At 37.1% G+C, this 14,697-nt stretch overlaps 1 protein-coding gene across 1 annotated transcript in view; it reads left to right on the forward strand.

The window, feature by feature from the left end:
* LOC127427566 (rho guanine nucleotide exchange factor 10-like protein) overlaps positions 1-14,697 on the forward strand; it is a 187,234-nt gene that overhangs the window by 68,768 nt on the left and 103,769 nt on the right. The window contains exons 14-16 of the mRNA XM_051675204.1: positions 760-930; positions 6,922-7,067; positions 7,715-7,887. Coding sequence (XP_051531164.1) covers positions 760-930; positions 6,922-7,067; positions 7,715-7,887 — 490 coding nt within the window. The remainder of the gene's footprint in view (positions 1-759; positions 931-6,921; positions 7,068-7,714; positions 7,888-14,697) is intronic.

Below are 14,697 nucleotides of genomic sequence, written 5' to 3' on the forward strand. Positions count from 1 at the left end.
GAAAACATTTTTTTACTAAAAATGTTAGCTTCCGGCCAGCTTGAGGTTTGAACGAGGGTGGAGTTCAAACTGCCTCTCACGTGACGTAAGTGCATAGATATTCATACGTAGATCTCACATAGGAACTCGGTCTGAGGCATCTCCTCCACTCACTCCACTGATTCAAACAGCTCTCCTTGTTGACTGTTCCAAGATGACGTTGCAGCTGATGTATCCAAACCAGCCGAATGAGGCATCTATGCACCTCTGTTGTAAACAACACTGCACTTCTGTTTTATTTTCTTCCGTATTTCATGCGTCAGTTCTCGCGTGAACTTGCTAACACGCTTCACCTCGACCCTTGTGAATTTTTTTGTAAAAATATTTTAAATATTGAACTTTTTCTTACACACACCTAGCGTTTTGCTTCAGAAGACATTAATAAATCCACTGGAGTCATTTGGATGACTTTTATGATGGCTATATGTGCTTTTTGGAGCTTCAAATAGTTGGCACCCATTCACTTGCATTGTATGGACCTACCGAGCAGAAATATTCTTCTAAAAATCTTAATTTGTCTACATTATTTGAACAAGTAATTAAGAAAGCTAAATGTTGTTACAGTGCTGTACTTACAACAATTTCAACCAGCCTTGCTGTGTGGAAATAAAATCATTCTATTCTGTTCTATAAGATGTAAGTGTGCATAAATTTAGTCTAGTTTTATTTGCCTGTTGCATGGCTTTATCTTTCTCTTTCTCTGTCTCCCGCTTTTTTAAGGACATGCTGAAGAACACTCCCACTGGCCATGTGGACAGGCTACCCTTGCAGCTCGCTCTGACTGAATTGGAGACCCTTGCTGAGAAACTGAATGAGCAGAAAAGGGTGGCTGATCAAATCACCGAGACGCAGCAGCTGGCTCGCTGTGTCAGTGACCGCTCTCTCAGCAAGGTGAGGAACACACACACACACACACACACACACACACACACACACACACACACACACACACACACACACACACACAAACAATTACTTAGCTTTGATAGATGCAATCACAACAGTGTTACATTGGTTATACACTGGTTATAATGAAATGGTACCACATTGTGATAACAGCCCAACAACACTCTTAAAAATAAAGGTTACAATTAGAATCTAAAAGGTTTTTCAGCTTCATGACAAACAGTAGGAGAGCCTTGTTAATTTCCATGAATAAATGTTTTATTTTGTAGTTGTTTTGAAAACCATCTATAAGGCTTGGGATCAATGCCTTTTTCACGCATCGATAATCAGAAAATTTTCCCAGTGATTATTGATCTATAACAGCATTTATTTATGTATTTATTTTTCTTTTAATATAAATAGGGCTAATCATTGCACAATAGTTTTTGTCTCTTTATACATATTTCTCAACACAACATTGGTAAAGTGTGAGCGACAGGGCAACTTAAAGGGGGTCGCACACCAGACGTGTCTGGTGGATGACACAACGCATTCTAAAATTAGAAACAATTGTTTTCTATGAAGGTTCGCACACTGTCCAGCTATGACTCTGGAGGCTGCTTAATTCTGTGACGCAACTTGCATAGTTTTCCATTAAATTCGACCCAAATCATTATCAAAGGTCATTGATTATTTACTGTAGCCATCACTGGATGATAATTTGTGTAAATGCATCTTTCATAAAGCCTACACAATGTACTTTCTGTATTTACAAGTTTGTCTTTTTGTGGTTTGACAGCTTGAATGAAACCTTTTCAAGGCTGCATACAGAAAAAAATAAATTGCTTAATGAACGTCACCATTTTTAATCATTCAGTTTGCACAATTACACCAGTTTTATACTAAACTGCAAACTCATCAACATCAGTGTTCATTTTTGAAAATGTACAAAAGCCTTTGATGCTTTTGTGTATATGGTGACTAGATTTACAACGTTGGACCGCCACCTGCACCGCATTGACGCGTCATGCAGTATTATATACACTAAATGTTATATCAAGATGTTATTCTTGATCAAATTCAATCATCGAAATTATAATTAATTCATAATAATTACATTATAATTACCCATTTATAACACACCTAAACTCACTCTGTGCTTAAAAGGCCACTGTTGGTCCCCTTCACCAGACAAACTGGCTTTCAACAGGCTGAAAAATACCCAAATACCCTAATAACACATCTCCGGTTAGCCCTGCAATGCATTTTTATTTTTATTAATTTATGTTTTTTTCAGAATCATCAGCAAGCAATGATGTTCCATTAACGGCTGAATACATGGCAGTAGTGTTTCTCTTCCATTACCATGCTCGTATCACAACCCAGTTGCCACAAATCTGAACCAATGCTTTTCTGAATAAGAGGAATTAGAGAGCAAATGAGATACTTAATTGGAGAGTCTAAGTTACTTTCCGTATCTCTTGCTCGGTTCACTTGCTTTTTCTCTTTATCTGTCTATCGCCGTGTCTCCTGCCTTCCTCCACTGCAGTCATTTGTCTCACTCTCTTTTTTGGTCTGCATCTCTCTCACACTCTCTTTTTCCCTTCTGATGTTGGACTCTTTCTCTTTGGCTATGTTCAGAATAGTATAGTTCCCTCCTACTTTTAATTTATGTAGAATATAGTATGTGTTCGAGGTCAACCAATTAATAATTTTTGCCAATTAATTGGTGCCTGTAGTTGCTTTTGAAACTCAATTATTGGCAGAACTCAACAACGATAGTCCGCCGATAGTCAGCACTACCTCATTTTCAACTTCATCTGGTGCATAACAATAAATAATAATAATAATAAAAAAAAAAGTATACTGGTGCAATATACAAAACCCTTCATCTGGTGAATGTATTAGCTATAGAAAGCTTCATTTTGTAAATGCTTTCATGTAGAGCATTCATTTGTCTCCCTCACTGTTTATCGATTAATGCAAGATTATATTCAGGATGTTATAATAAAAGACACATGAACCATAGCCATTATTGAATGCTTATTTATAGAACCTTTACTGATTGCTGAGTTCATGTTGAGTTTGATTGATAGTGTTCCTAGAGAAAAATACAAAAGTCTGTTTTAGTAATACCGGAAAACCCCACATTTGTAAGTGATCGCTGATGATCTACTTTTAATGAATTGTTGCTCATACTTCTTATACAGTATGACAGTGTTTACTTTATAGTGTTTATATGGTAAAACACTGTAGATGATTCTAAGAGGGCAGATTTTGCTTTCCTTATCTTCTTGTGTGAGCAACTGGGACATTTCAAAATAAAAGTCTATAGTGTTTTTCGGTATAATGGTTAAAAGTCCCGCGTAATGCACCAAAACAAATTTTTTTTTACTGGTTATTATTGGGATTTTGGTTGCACAATAAACTGCATCTGGGATTTCATTTAATTTGAACTCTTTTAGCTTCTATGTCTGTGCCCGCCACAATAAGGACAAACTTTTCTAACACATTCGACAAATTGATTTTAAAAAATATTGGCAGAATAATCAGTAATCAGCTTTTTCAATCATTTCTGTATCACAAAATCCAATATTGGTTGAGCATGTATAATGATCAGATAGTATGCATACTGTAAGCACATATGCACAAATTGTACAAAGCAGCACACTCAATTTAATTTTCATTTCCAGTTTGTTGTATATAGTGGAAGTAATTACAGAAGCAGTTGTTAACATCTGTTTTTTTAAAAAAAAAAATAAAAAAAACATTTTCTGAGATGTTAACCGGAAGCCACTTACATGCATTGATTAGGTCATGTGACAAAAATGTAGCGTACTACTGTTTATCATGGAATAATACCTTCTGTCACACTATTTAAAAAAATAAAATAAAATTGTAGGTAGTATACAGTGTAGACTGTGCATTAAGCTTGTATTACATTACGAACAAAGCCTCTCTATTTATTTTTTTTAGTTAAAAGTATACTTCAGGATCAAGACAAGTTTAAATCAATCAACAGAATTTGTGGCATAATGTTGAATACCACAAAAAAAAAAAAAAAAAAAAAAAAAAAAAAGAATCAAGGGTTACAGTGAGGCTCTTACAATGGAAGTGAATGGAGCCAATCCGTAAAAGTTAAAGGGATAGTTTACACAAAAATGAAAATTCTCTCATCATTTACTCACCCTCATGCCATCCCAGATGTGTATGACTTTCTTTCATCTGCAGAACACAAACAAAGATTTCTTAGAAGAATATCTCAGCTCTGTAGGTCCATACAATGCAAGTGAATGGTGATCAGTCCTTTGTAGCTCCAAAACTCACATAAAGGAAAAAAAGAAGTAATCATAAGACTACAGTGGTTAAATCCATATCTTCAGAGGCGATATGATAGGTGTGGGTGAGAAACAGATTATGGACCTAGAGAGCTGAGATATTTTTATAAAAATCTTAATTTGTGTTCTGCTGAAGAAAGAAAGTCATACACATCTGGGATGGCATGAGGGTGAGTAAATGATGAGATAATTTTCAACTATCCCTTTAACGTTTACAGATTGGTTCCATTCACTTCCATTGTAAGTGCCTCACTCTAACCCAGATTTGTGCCTTTTTATAAAGAAAAGGAGGCATGAGTTGAAAGTATTTTTATGATGTAATCAACATTATGCCAGAAATGCTGACTGTTGAGCAGAAATGCTGTCTGTGTCCCCATGAGCACAAATGATCTTATGTGTCATGAGCAACTCTGACCACACCATTGTTTTCTTCTTACAGTTGGTTTAAATGAGCTCTCAGCCCATTCACGGTGTTTCATTCGGTGCATTGAGACAGCTCAATTCTAATGTGAATCCCCTGCCATTACCCCATAAACCCTTGATGAAATATTAATTCTCTGTCTCAATTTATCTCAGACCTAAGGTAGGCCAGGAGATACAATACGGCGCATGGGCATGACTGCAGTGTCCCTGTCTCTCTTCAACACGCACATCACATAAACCTCTGTCTCTCACATACCAACAGCTGCCAAACTTAAAAAAATACAAAATACAAAATCATTCAAGTCCCTTGAAAAGGATGTCTATCCTTCAACACTCCTTGTTTGCCTCTGTGGCCTTTGGGGGGCGCTCTTACTATAAAAAACAAAAACAAAAACAAAGAGCCTGCAGCAAGGCATCTAACTGACTGAAGGTCTAATTTTTCAATGCATTTCAACAAAGGCCAAGCAGTGTTGCCAATTCCTTCAGGATCCGGCGAGTCATTTTGTGTGATGCGCCGAGGCTACAGAAGCAGATGCATTATTTATAAAACTACTCTCCTGACTGATCAAACTCAAGCTCAGAATATTTATTTGAGCTGCTGGACTTTGGGTTGGTTGATGCTGCTTATGTATTATTCCTTGTAATGAGGATGACATCTAGGACTGTCCAATAACACAAAACAAATTATGATTGTTTTCCCATCTTGGTATACTGTATATTTATGATACAGAGAAAATGACTAAACATGAATGAGCTGTATGTGACTGTCTGTGCATATTATGCATTCATCTATATTTTAAATTGTACACCATTTTTCTGAAAGGGATAGTTCACAAACAAAACAAAATGAGATGTTTGGCAGAATGACAGTCTCAATCACCATTTACTTTTGTTGTATGGAGAAAACAAAAACATGTAATGATAGTGAAAGGTGATAGAGACTAACATACATGCCTATCATCTCCTTTAGTGTTTCATGTAAGGAAGAAAGGCATATGGGTTTGTAATAACTTGAGAGTTGAGTAAAGGATGACAATATTTGAATTTTTTTTTTTTTTAACTATTCCTTTAAGAACAATTATTCTACTTAGGAGCAGATTATGGTTATTTGACTTATAACAATAGTGTAAAATGTTTTTTTTTTTTTTGCTAAATATCCTGTTTTATGTCCCATAACGGACACTGTTTTGAAAGTGCAGGTGTAAAGAACCTGAAGTGCCAACATAAAGAACAGGGTTTTTTATATACAGTATACTGTATAGGCTCCATCCAGGTTATGGCGCTGTATAGGGTTGCCAAGTGTCCCGTTTTTGGCTGAAATAGGGTTGCCAAGTGTCCCGCATTTTGGCTGAAATAGCTACGCTTAATGTCCCACATGTAAGTTTATTTTTCTTACCCCATTGGCAAATATATATTTTTCTTGTTTTAACTATAAACCTCACTACATTTGTATTAGATTTCAATGAAAAGTAAACATAAAGGAATAGTTAACCCAAAAATGATAAATCTCCCCTCTTTTTATAACCCTTGTGCCTCAAAATATCTCAAACGCATATGAGTTTCTTTCTTCTGCAGAAACAAAGCAAGATGTTTTAATAGATGTGTATGATTTGTTTATGTTCATACAATGTCAATGGGGTCCAACACTTTCTAGCTCCTAAAAGGACATAAAAGCTGCATCAATATGATGGGTGGTTTTATCCATGTCTTCTGAAGCAATACGATCAGTTTTGGATAAGAAGTACTTTTTCATTATAAATCTTGCCATCAGCCATCTCCTTTGCATCTACATCGTGCTTGACGCATGAATTAGGACAGCGATTTAGTTTTTTCTCACCCAAAACCGATTGTATCGCAATCGACTGAATACAATCGAGCGGTACGATCACTTTTATGCTGTCTTTATGTCCTTTTTTTGCAGCTTGAAAGTTTTGGGTGTAGTATTCCTTTAATATCACATGCAGTTTTGCTTCTCAGGTAAATGCATCTTATTAAGTATGTTTAGATATTTTTACTGGATTTTTACCATGTATTTTAAGGGAGCATATACTTTTATGCTCTAGTTATACATTGGGTTTTGTTGTACCAGTCTTACATAGCTACTGCATTTCCATTAACCTTTAAGTGTCTTATATCTTACGCTTTAGCCTCTAAATATGTGTGCAGCCATGTAATTGGTAGCCTGTATATTAGAAGACTTGTTGTAATCAGTCTCTCCATACTATCTTTTCTTCAGTTGCTGAACTCTGAGCAGGGCTCTTTGATCCTGTGCGAGACGTTGATTGAGACGGTATACGGCGAGCGAGGACAGGTCCTCAAGTCTAAGGAGCGGAAAGTCTTTCTCTTCAGTGACATGCTCATTTGTGCCAACATCAACGTCAAGTACGTGTCCTGGACAAGGTCAATTGGCTTTCTCTGTGTCACTCCGTCCCCCTTAAGACCGCACTGACAGATTGCCACTCATCAGATGGTCTAAATATGGACTGGAGCCTCCTTAAACATTACTGAAGCATTACAGTGATGTTACCCTAATATGCTGCAGTGAACAAGAAGGGGTTAGCTACTATTGGTTAAGGCACAGAACGCAATTGGGCAGAGTCAAATGGGCTGTCATTATCTGGGAACAAATGGCAGGGTGTTTAGGTACAGAGATGGGAATTATCCCCATAGATCACAGGCATAAAGGGCTCCTCTGTTTCACTCAAATAGATTATCTATGACAGCCCCATTGATCACATCTCAGCAGTGCAAAAGGTAAACAGCTAAGTGAAAAAGCTTGTGATGGTGCTGAATTCCACTGCAAGTCTCTGTTCTTAACGCATGGCTCGACATGCCCTTTAGAAAATCTTAACAAGGTGATACCAATGCATTACAAGAATACATGAATAGTAATGGTAATTCCTTACAGCTGGGGGTCCCGCTCTCCTTAACGTACCCTCAGCTGATCAGTCCAGGTGTTTCATAGACTTATTGTGTGAGAAAATATTTATTGGTAAATTTAATCACATTGTTCTTCTTGTCACCACCAGGGGCCCCCCTGACATTAGCAGTCTGGTGCCGGTGGGGCCCAAGTACACCATGAAGTGGAGTGCCCCCCTGCAGCAGGTCCAGGTAGTTGAGGTGGGCCAAGAGGGCTCCCAACGCAAGGACATGCTCTATCAGCTTGGAGGCATTAAGCGTCCGGGTGGCTCTTCGGGAGCAGGTAATGGCAACACGGTTAATGCTTAGTACCATTCTCGATGTCAAAAATGGAGCGACTAGTACAAACACGTAATTACTCTTTAACTGTATTTTCATGCAAGTAGAATCTCACAATTATCTGTCATTCACTCTTGTTCAAAACACTACCCCAGATACCTATAATTAATTTCTTAATAGTTGAAATTCCAAATACACATTTCAGCTATGCACTTCAAGTTAAAATTCAAACTTTTGATAACAGACTTTTTTGTAAATATATATACACACACTGGCAGCCAAAAGTTTGGAATAATGTACAGATTTTGCTCTTATGGAAAGAAATTGGAACTTTTATTCACCAAAGTGGCATTCAACTTAGTCAGGACATTAATAACATGAATAATTACTATTACAATTTGAACAAAATGTTCAGAACTTCTTAAACTACTTCAAAGAGTTCTCATCAAAAAATCCTCCACGTGCAGCAATGACAGCTTTGCAGATCCTTGTTATTCTAGCTGTCAGTTTGTCCAGATACTCAGGTGACATTTCACCCCACACTTCCTGTAGCACTTGCCATAGATGTGGCTGTCTTGTCAGGCACTTCTCACGCACCTTACAGTCTAGCTGATCCCACAAAAGCTCAATGGGGTTAAGATCCATAACACTCTTTTCCAGTCATCTGTTGTCCAATGTCTGTGTTTCTTTGCCCACTCTAGCCTTTTCTTTTTGGTTTTCTGTTTCAAAAGTGGCTTTTTCTTTGCAATTCTTCGCATAAGGCCTGCACCCCTGAGCCTTTTCTTTACTGTTGTACGTGAAACTGGTGTTGAGCGGGTAGAATTCAATGAAGCTGTCAGCTGAGGACATGTGAGGCGTCTATTTTTCAAACTAGAGACTCTGATGTACTTATCCTCTTGTTTTGTTGTACATCTGGTCTTCCACATCTCTTTCTGTCCTTGTTAGAGCCAGTTGTCCTTTGTCTTTGAAGACTGTAGTGTACACCTTTGTATGAAATCTTCAGTTTTTTGGCAATTTCAAGCATTGTATAGCCTTCATTCCTCAACACAATGATTGACTGATGAGTTTCTAGAGAAAGCTGTTTCTTTTTTGCCATTTTTGACCTAATATTGACCTTAAGACATGTCAGTCTATTGCATACTGTGGCAACTCAAAAACAAACACAGACAATGTTAATCTTCATTTAATGAACCAAATAGCTTTCAACTGTGTTTGATATAATGGCAAGTGATTTTCTAGTACCAAATTATAAATGTAACATGATTACTCAAGGATAAGGTGTTGGAGTGATGGCTGCTGTCTAGATTTGATCAAAAATGACTTTTTTCAAATAGTGATGGTGCTGTTTTTTACATCAGTAATGTCCTGACTATACTTTGTGATCAGTTGAATGGCACTTTGGTGAATTAAAGTACCAATTTCCTTCTGAAACAGCAAAATCTGTACATTTTCCCAAACTTTTGGTCACAAATAAGTAACATCTTTTTAGTTTTAAATACAAAAAACCAATAGAAAAGTGTGCGGCCAATGCTAAAGGAAGCCTGCTTTGTGTGGCCCCTGGTCTTTCCACAGTCATAGAAAACCTATCCATGTAAATGTTAGGACATTTGAACATTACTGTATGATATACAGACCTGGAAAAATCATGGAAATAAATAAAATCTTAAAGTCCTGTGAAAATCTTAGACATTTCTATTGTGAAGATAGTATTTGCGAGTAATGCTTTTCACTAAAATATTTCATTGGCTAGAAATAGTGCAGTGTGAGTGCAATCACTCCAGTAGTGCAGTCCTGGAAAAGTCATGGTAATTAATTGGTCAAAGGTGTGGGAACCCTGATTCTAAATGATCTGATAACATGCACCCTTGATGCAATTCTTCGAGACATTGTGAATTAATTGACCGTTGTCTTGTGAGCAATGCACCTATTTATGTTCTCCACAGATGGGTTTATCTTGACTAGAGATAGAGATGAACAACAGAGGCACAGCCTGAGCAAACTTATTTCACTCTCTGTTAGACCACAACATACTGTATTCAGTGTGCTGTCATCAATCTAGGCAGATTATTTCCCCTTCTCTCCCAATCAGTGGGAGCAACATGAAGAGATTGGAATCAGGGTAGAACCCTCTTACAAAGCACTCTTGTGTTTTGTGGTTGAATACAAGGAAGAGGGAGAGAGAGCAATTGTGGGGGACTATAAACATGCTGACCGAGCTCCAGGTACAAAGTGTTATCAGGATTTAAAATGCTTTGGCTGTTTAAGCTATCTGAAATAGTAATGGTGTCGTCTGTGGAACATCCATGTTGCGTTGTGGACACAGGGGAGCCAGGAAATGAGATGACAGAAGACGTTTAATGCTGGGGCAGACCGCTCTTAAACCTTTCCTCCTTCTCTTTTTTGGATTTCTCTCTCTTTGTCTCTAAAATAATTTCAAAACAGCATTCTATCCAATTGACATTCTCTTTCTGTTGCTTTATACCAGTGGTGAGTCATGACCCAAAAATGGATCAAGTCTGTTCTAATTTGTGATCAGGTTGTGAACAGCTGTGAAAAACAATGGTAACAATGGTAAATGAACAATAAGTAAGGGAAAATGGACAGTCAGCCAGTCGTTATCGGACAATAATCCCAGACAGGGTGATTTGGACAATGATGCGGAGCAGAGTTGCCTTATATCACCCTGAAGGGGTTTATTTTGGATAAATGATGGCTTACTGACCATTATCCCGCTTATTACGCAGCTACCTACAAAATAAAAACATACATTTACATAAAACATACATTTACATTGAAGTTATGTTATGTGACAAGACACAAATTGCAGAGTTGATTTGAATTCCACCTCCGGTTTGTGTCAAAGTTCTGTTGGTGTATATTTAGCAAAAATTACTTTCTGATTGCTCATTATTAAACGTATTTCAAGACTGCTTGCTTAATAAATAAATAAATGGACATGGAACACTGATTTGAATTTAAATATTTTATTATATTGTAGAGACCACAGAGTGATATGACCAGTCGGATTTCACTTTATCCCCAGATGTGCTGTTGTTATTCTGAAATATCATACTATAAAGCATAGTTATATACTTTTGTACAATATGCAATTTACTGTGTTGGTCACCACTTGATGGGTAAAAATAATTTTAAGATTAAGCCTACACATTTTAAGTTGAATTTAGTAATTTTTAACAAAATATAATGTGAAAAAAAAAAAATAGTTATAATTTAGGACATTTTGTTATGAAATTGATATGCGTACATGTTAAAAATATTATACAATATTTTTTTGGAGTGTAATGTAAAATCTGTTTACTAAATCAAAACAAGTTGAGAACCACTGCTTTATGCCTTCATCCTATCTACTTTTTCTTTCCCTCTCTAACGGTCCTTCTCTCCTGGTAGTACACACTTATGTAACACTAAGCCACCAATTTAATCACCGTTTTCCAGACACCGTTGCTGTAGTCTGCTCCGCTGTCTCTGAATGTGTCCTTTCCCCCAGCTCCAGCTAATTTTAGCCCCTCACAGACACACAGCCCTGGCTCCACGTCACATCTCTCCTCCGTTGTGATGTCACTCCGTGGGGCTCCACGTCCAAATCATATCCCATGCTCCCACAGCTCACCTTAAAATGGATCAATTTTTCATCTCCTCTAGGCCCCGGTACTCCAATTTACTGATGGACTATGCCAGCCTTCCGGCAAGCACCAGGCCCACTGCTGCCGCCATAGTTAAACAGTATAAAGATGTAAAGATACAGATTTTCATTCTTTCTTGCTTTCAGCAGGGCTGTTGCTCTGTTACGCCTAGGGAATGCTTAGTTTCTTCACTTACCATTATGTCTCACACACAGTGAAGCGTTCTAACTCTCAAAGTGCATTCATTGTGCACTATAACTGCTGTGTGAAATTCCACCTGATCTGCAGCTAACTGCACATGTACAGAGACGTTTGGTGGTTACAAAAATCAGGCTGCACACAGACGCTTCGTTCGGAATCTGCCGATCATGAAATTTGCATCATGTGCACTGTGTGTGAGACGTAGCGGTCCAGTGGTAGATTTCCAAAATGTAGTATGGCAGGTGAAGACTCATTCATATTTATGAGAAAAGCACTACCTGATTGGTTAGGTATAGGCTTAGGGTTGGGTTATAATTTCTCAGACTAGTGTTGGGTAAGTTACTCAAAAGAAGTACTGTAATCATCTACAAATTATTAGATACTTATCTAAAATTGTAATCAGATTAATTTATTGGAAGTAATCACATTACAAATTACTTTACTTTTAAGTGGCTTTCTAAAACAATTTTAATAATTTTTTTTTCTCCACCCAGCAAATTAAAAATAATGTTTATGATCATAATTCATGTTTTAAATGTGTTCTACATAAATAATATTATTTTAGAAATATTTGTACACCACGCGATGTACTTAAAAGTAATGAACTTTTTTGAAAGTCATTAACTGTAATCTGATAACAAAAAAATTAAATTAGGGCTGTGAATTGATACATAATAATAATAATAATAATAATAATAATAATAACAAAAATAGCAGTTTTCTGTGATTAATCACGATTAATCACAATTCAGTTATGGTACATGAAACATTGAAAACAAAGAATAAAAAATTATCATAAATATATTTACTTTATACTTTGTCTTAAAAGAACTGGCAAGAAATTGGTTAGTCATTATTTATTTAAATTATATAAATATGTCCATGTTAAATTTGTTTTGCAAATAGAGAAACACATTTGTACAATTAATCTTTGATTCAAGTATATGTGTATATGCCATAAAGTCAGTGGACATGTTGTAATTACAATTTGGGCAAAATCTTCTGATGTTTTCCAGTGAACTTTTTTAAATAAGAGGATCAAATGGCCAAATTTAATTTATATCAAATTTTATTGGAAAGAGAAACTTTAGTGTACATTGCCGGTGCATTATTAGACACTGTACAGACAGATATAAAATATATTGAATGCTGAAGTTTAATTTACTGAAGTTTAAAATCTCAAAACTATTATTTTCTCTGGCTCCCATTTAGTACAAGTAAAGTTGTCTGCATCTTGTTGAAAGGCCACGTTCCTCCCAGTTTCTATCGTGCACACGCTGGGTCTCTCAGGCATTTTTGCTATTGACAGTGCTTCAGATGAAAGCGAGTGAGCATTTTCAGGCCATGTGAAGAGATACGGCAGTTAGCCCGTATCTCTCGCTTGGCTGGTTCACTGCTTGCAGGTGAAGTCTCCATTCTCTGTACAATATATCTGCTCCCGTGTTTATTATGCCTGGGACATGTGTCGCGTGTAATGAATAAGCATGCACTGCCCCACACAATCAGTTTCTGCTGTTGAGTCGAGCATGCACCTCCTGGAAATTTATACTGTATATGCCAATTTTAGCCACAGAAAGTGTGGAAAAACATGAGTGAAGTTTTGCCCATTACACAAAGGTGCCTGGGTTTGTTTCTGACTGCCTAGCCTGCCTGGAACAACTCTGGACACCTTTCTCATATGGGATTAAATTTAACTGCATTAATTGCTTATTTTAAAAAAAAAATTTTTTTTTTTTTTTTACTTAAAAGTAATCAGATTACAGTAAATAATTACTTTGTAATTTAGCGTTGCATTCAGCACTGTCTCTGACAAATCAGCGAGAGCTTTTATGATGAATATTACTGATTGGTCCAGTCAGGTGTGGATTTCCTCATGAATATAAATGACTCTTTTCCTGCCATCCTACGTTTCGGAAATTTGCCACCCTACCAGCCTGACACATCAAGATTGACTTAACCAATGGTGTGAATTTGGGGCGGGACCATCTGTTTGCACGATCAACGGCAAATTGGGGGAGTATTTGAGAAAGCTGTTTGAAAACAATGTTTGTTTTTGCAATTCTCTTTGGTGGCACTATTGGCGGCAAAATTGCACACTTCAGATTTAAAATAAGTTACGTTTTTCAGATAAGCAAAGTTGCTATTACCACTTATTTTCTTATTTTAAGACAGTAAGACTGAACAAAGTTTATTTTGTCTTGTTTTAACAGGCATAAACCTTACTAAATTTAGAAAACACAAGTGAACAAAAGACAAAATGTACTTATTTCAATATACATTCTTATTTTGCATGTTTGCTTTGCCTTTATCTTGTTTTAAGCATTTTTAGATGTTCTTACTAGAAAAAAAAAGACAAATATGCTTACTGAGAATGGGATTTTTTTGCAGTCTGCTAAATATTGAATGTTGATTTCAGCTAACAAACACAGACTTGAATGAGGATTCCAACACTTAGTTGTCCCTCTGGCTAGGACTTTGTTGACTTTGGGCTTTTGACTCCTGTATTGTGTCTGCACAGGCCTTCACTGGCCATAGCTCAGCATGTATTTGTGTGCATATGACTGTATGTGAAAGAGAGATAGACTTGTTGAAACGGCAGATTACCGTGCCATACCAGATCCCAGCACACCAACTGGATTAGCCTGGATTACAAGTCAGTGAATTCACCTGAGGCAAACATGGGCTACGAGCCCACAAACCTGTAGGCCTGCCCGAGGCCTCTTCACTGCAACCAGGAGAGCACGTCAACTCTGCCAGCTTGTTCAGTAGGGCCTCACGGTCCCTTATTTATTCAAATGTGCCTGCTATTGATCAAGCCGTGCCAGTGAAAGATGTGTCTGTGGTTGCGTGTGTTGAAGATCCTATTATATTTCAAAAGGTTAGATAGATAGCCAGAGAGGTGGATGGAAAACTAGATTGACATGCTAACCCTCTCGGTCTCTCTCTCTCTACAGCTGCGTGAGGCAGTG

The sequence above is a fragment of the Myxocyprinus asiaticus genome, chromosome 37, assembly GCF_019703515.2.
Source record: "Myxocyprinus asiaticus isolate MX2 ecotype Aquarium Trade chromosome 37, UBuf_Myxa_2, whole genome shotgun sequence".
NCBI lineage: Eukaryota > Metazoa > Chordata > Actinopteri > Cypriniformes > Catostomidae > Myxocyprinus > Myxocyprinus asiaticus.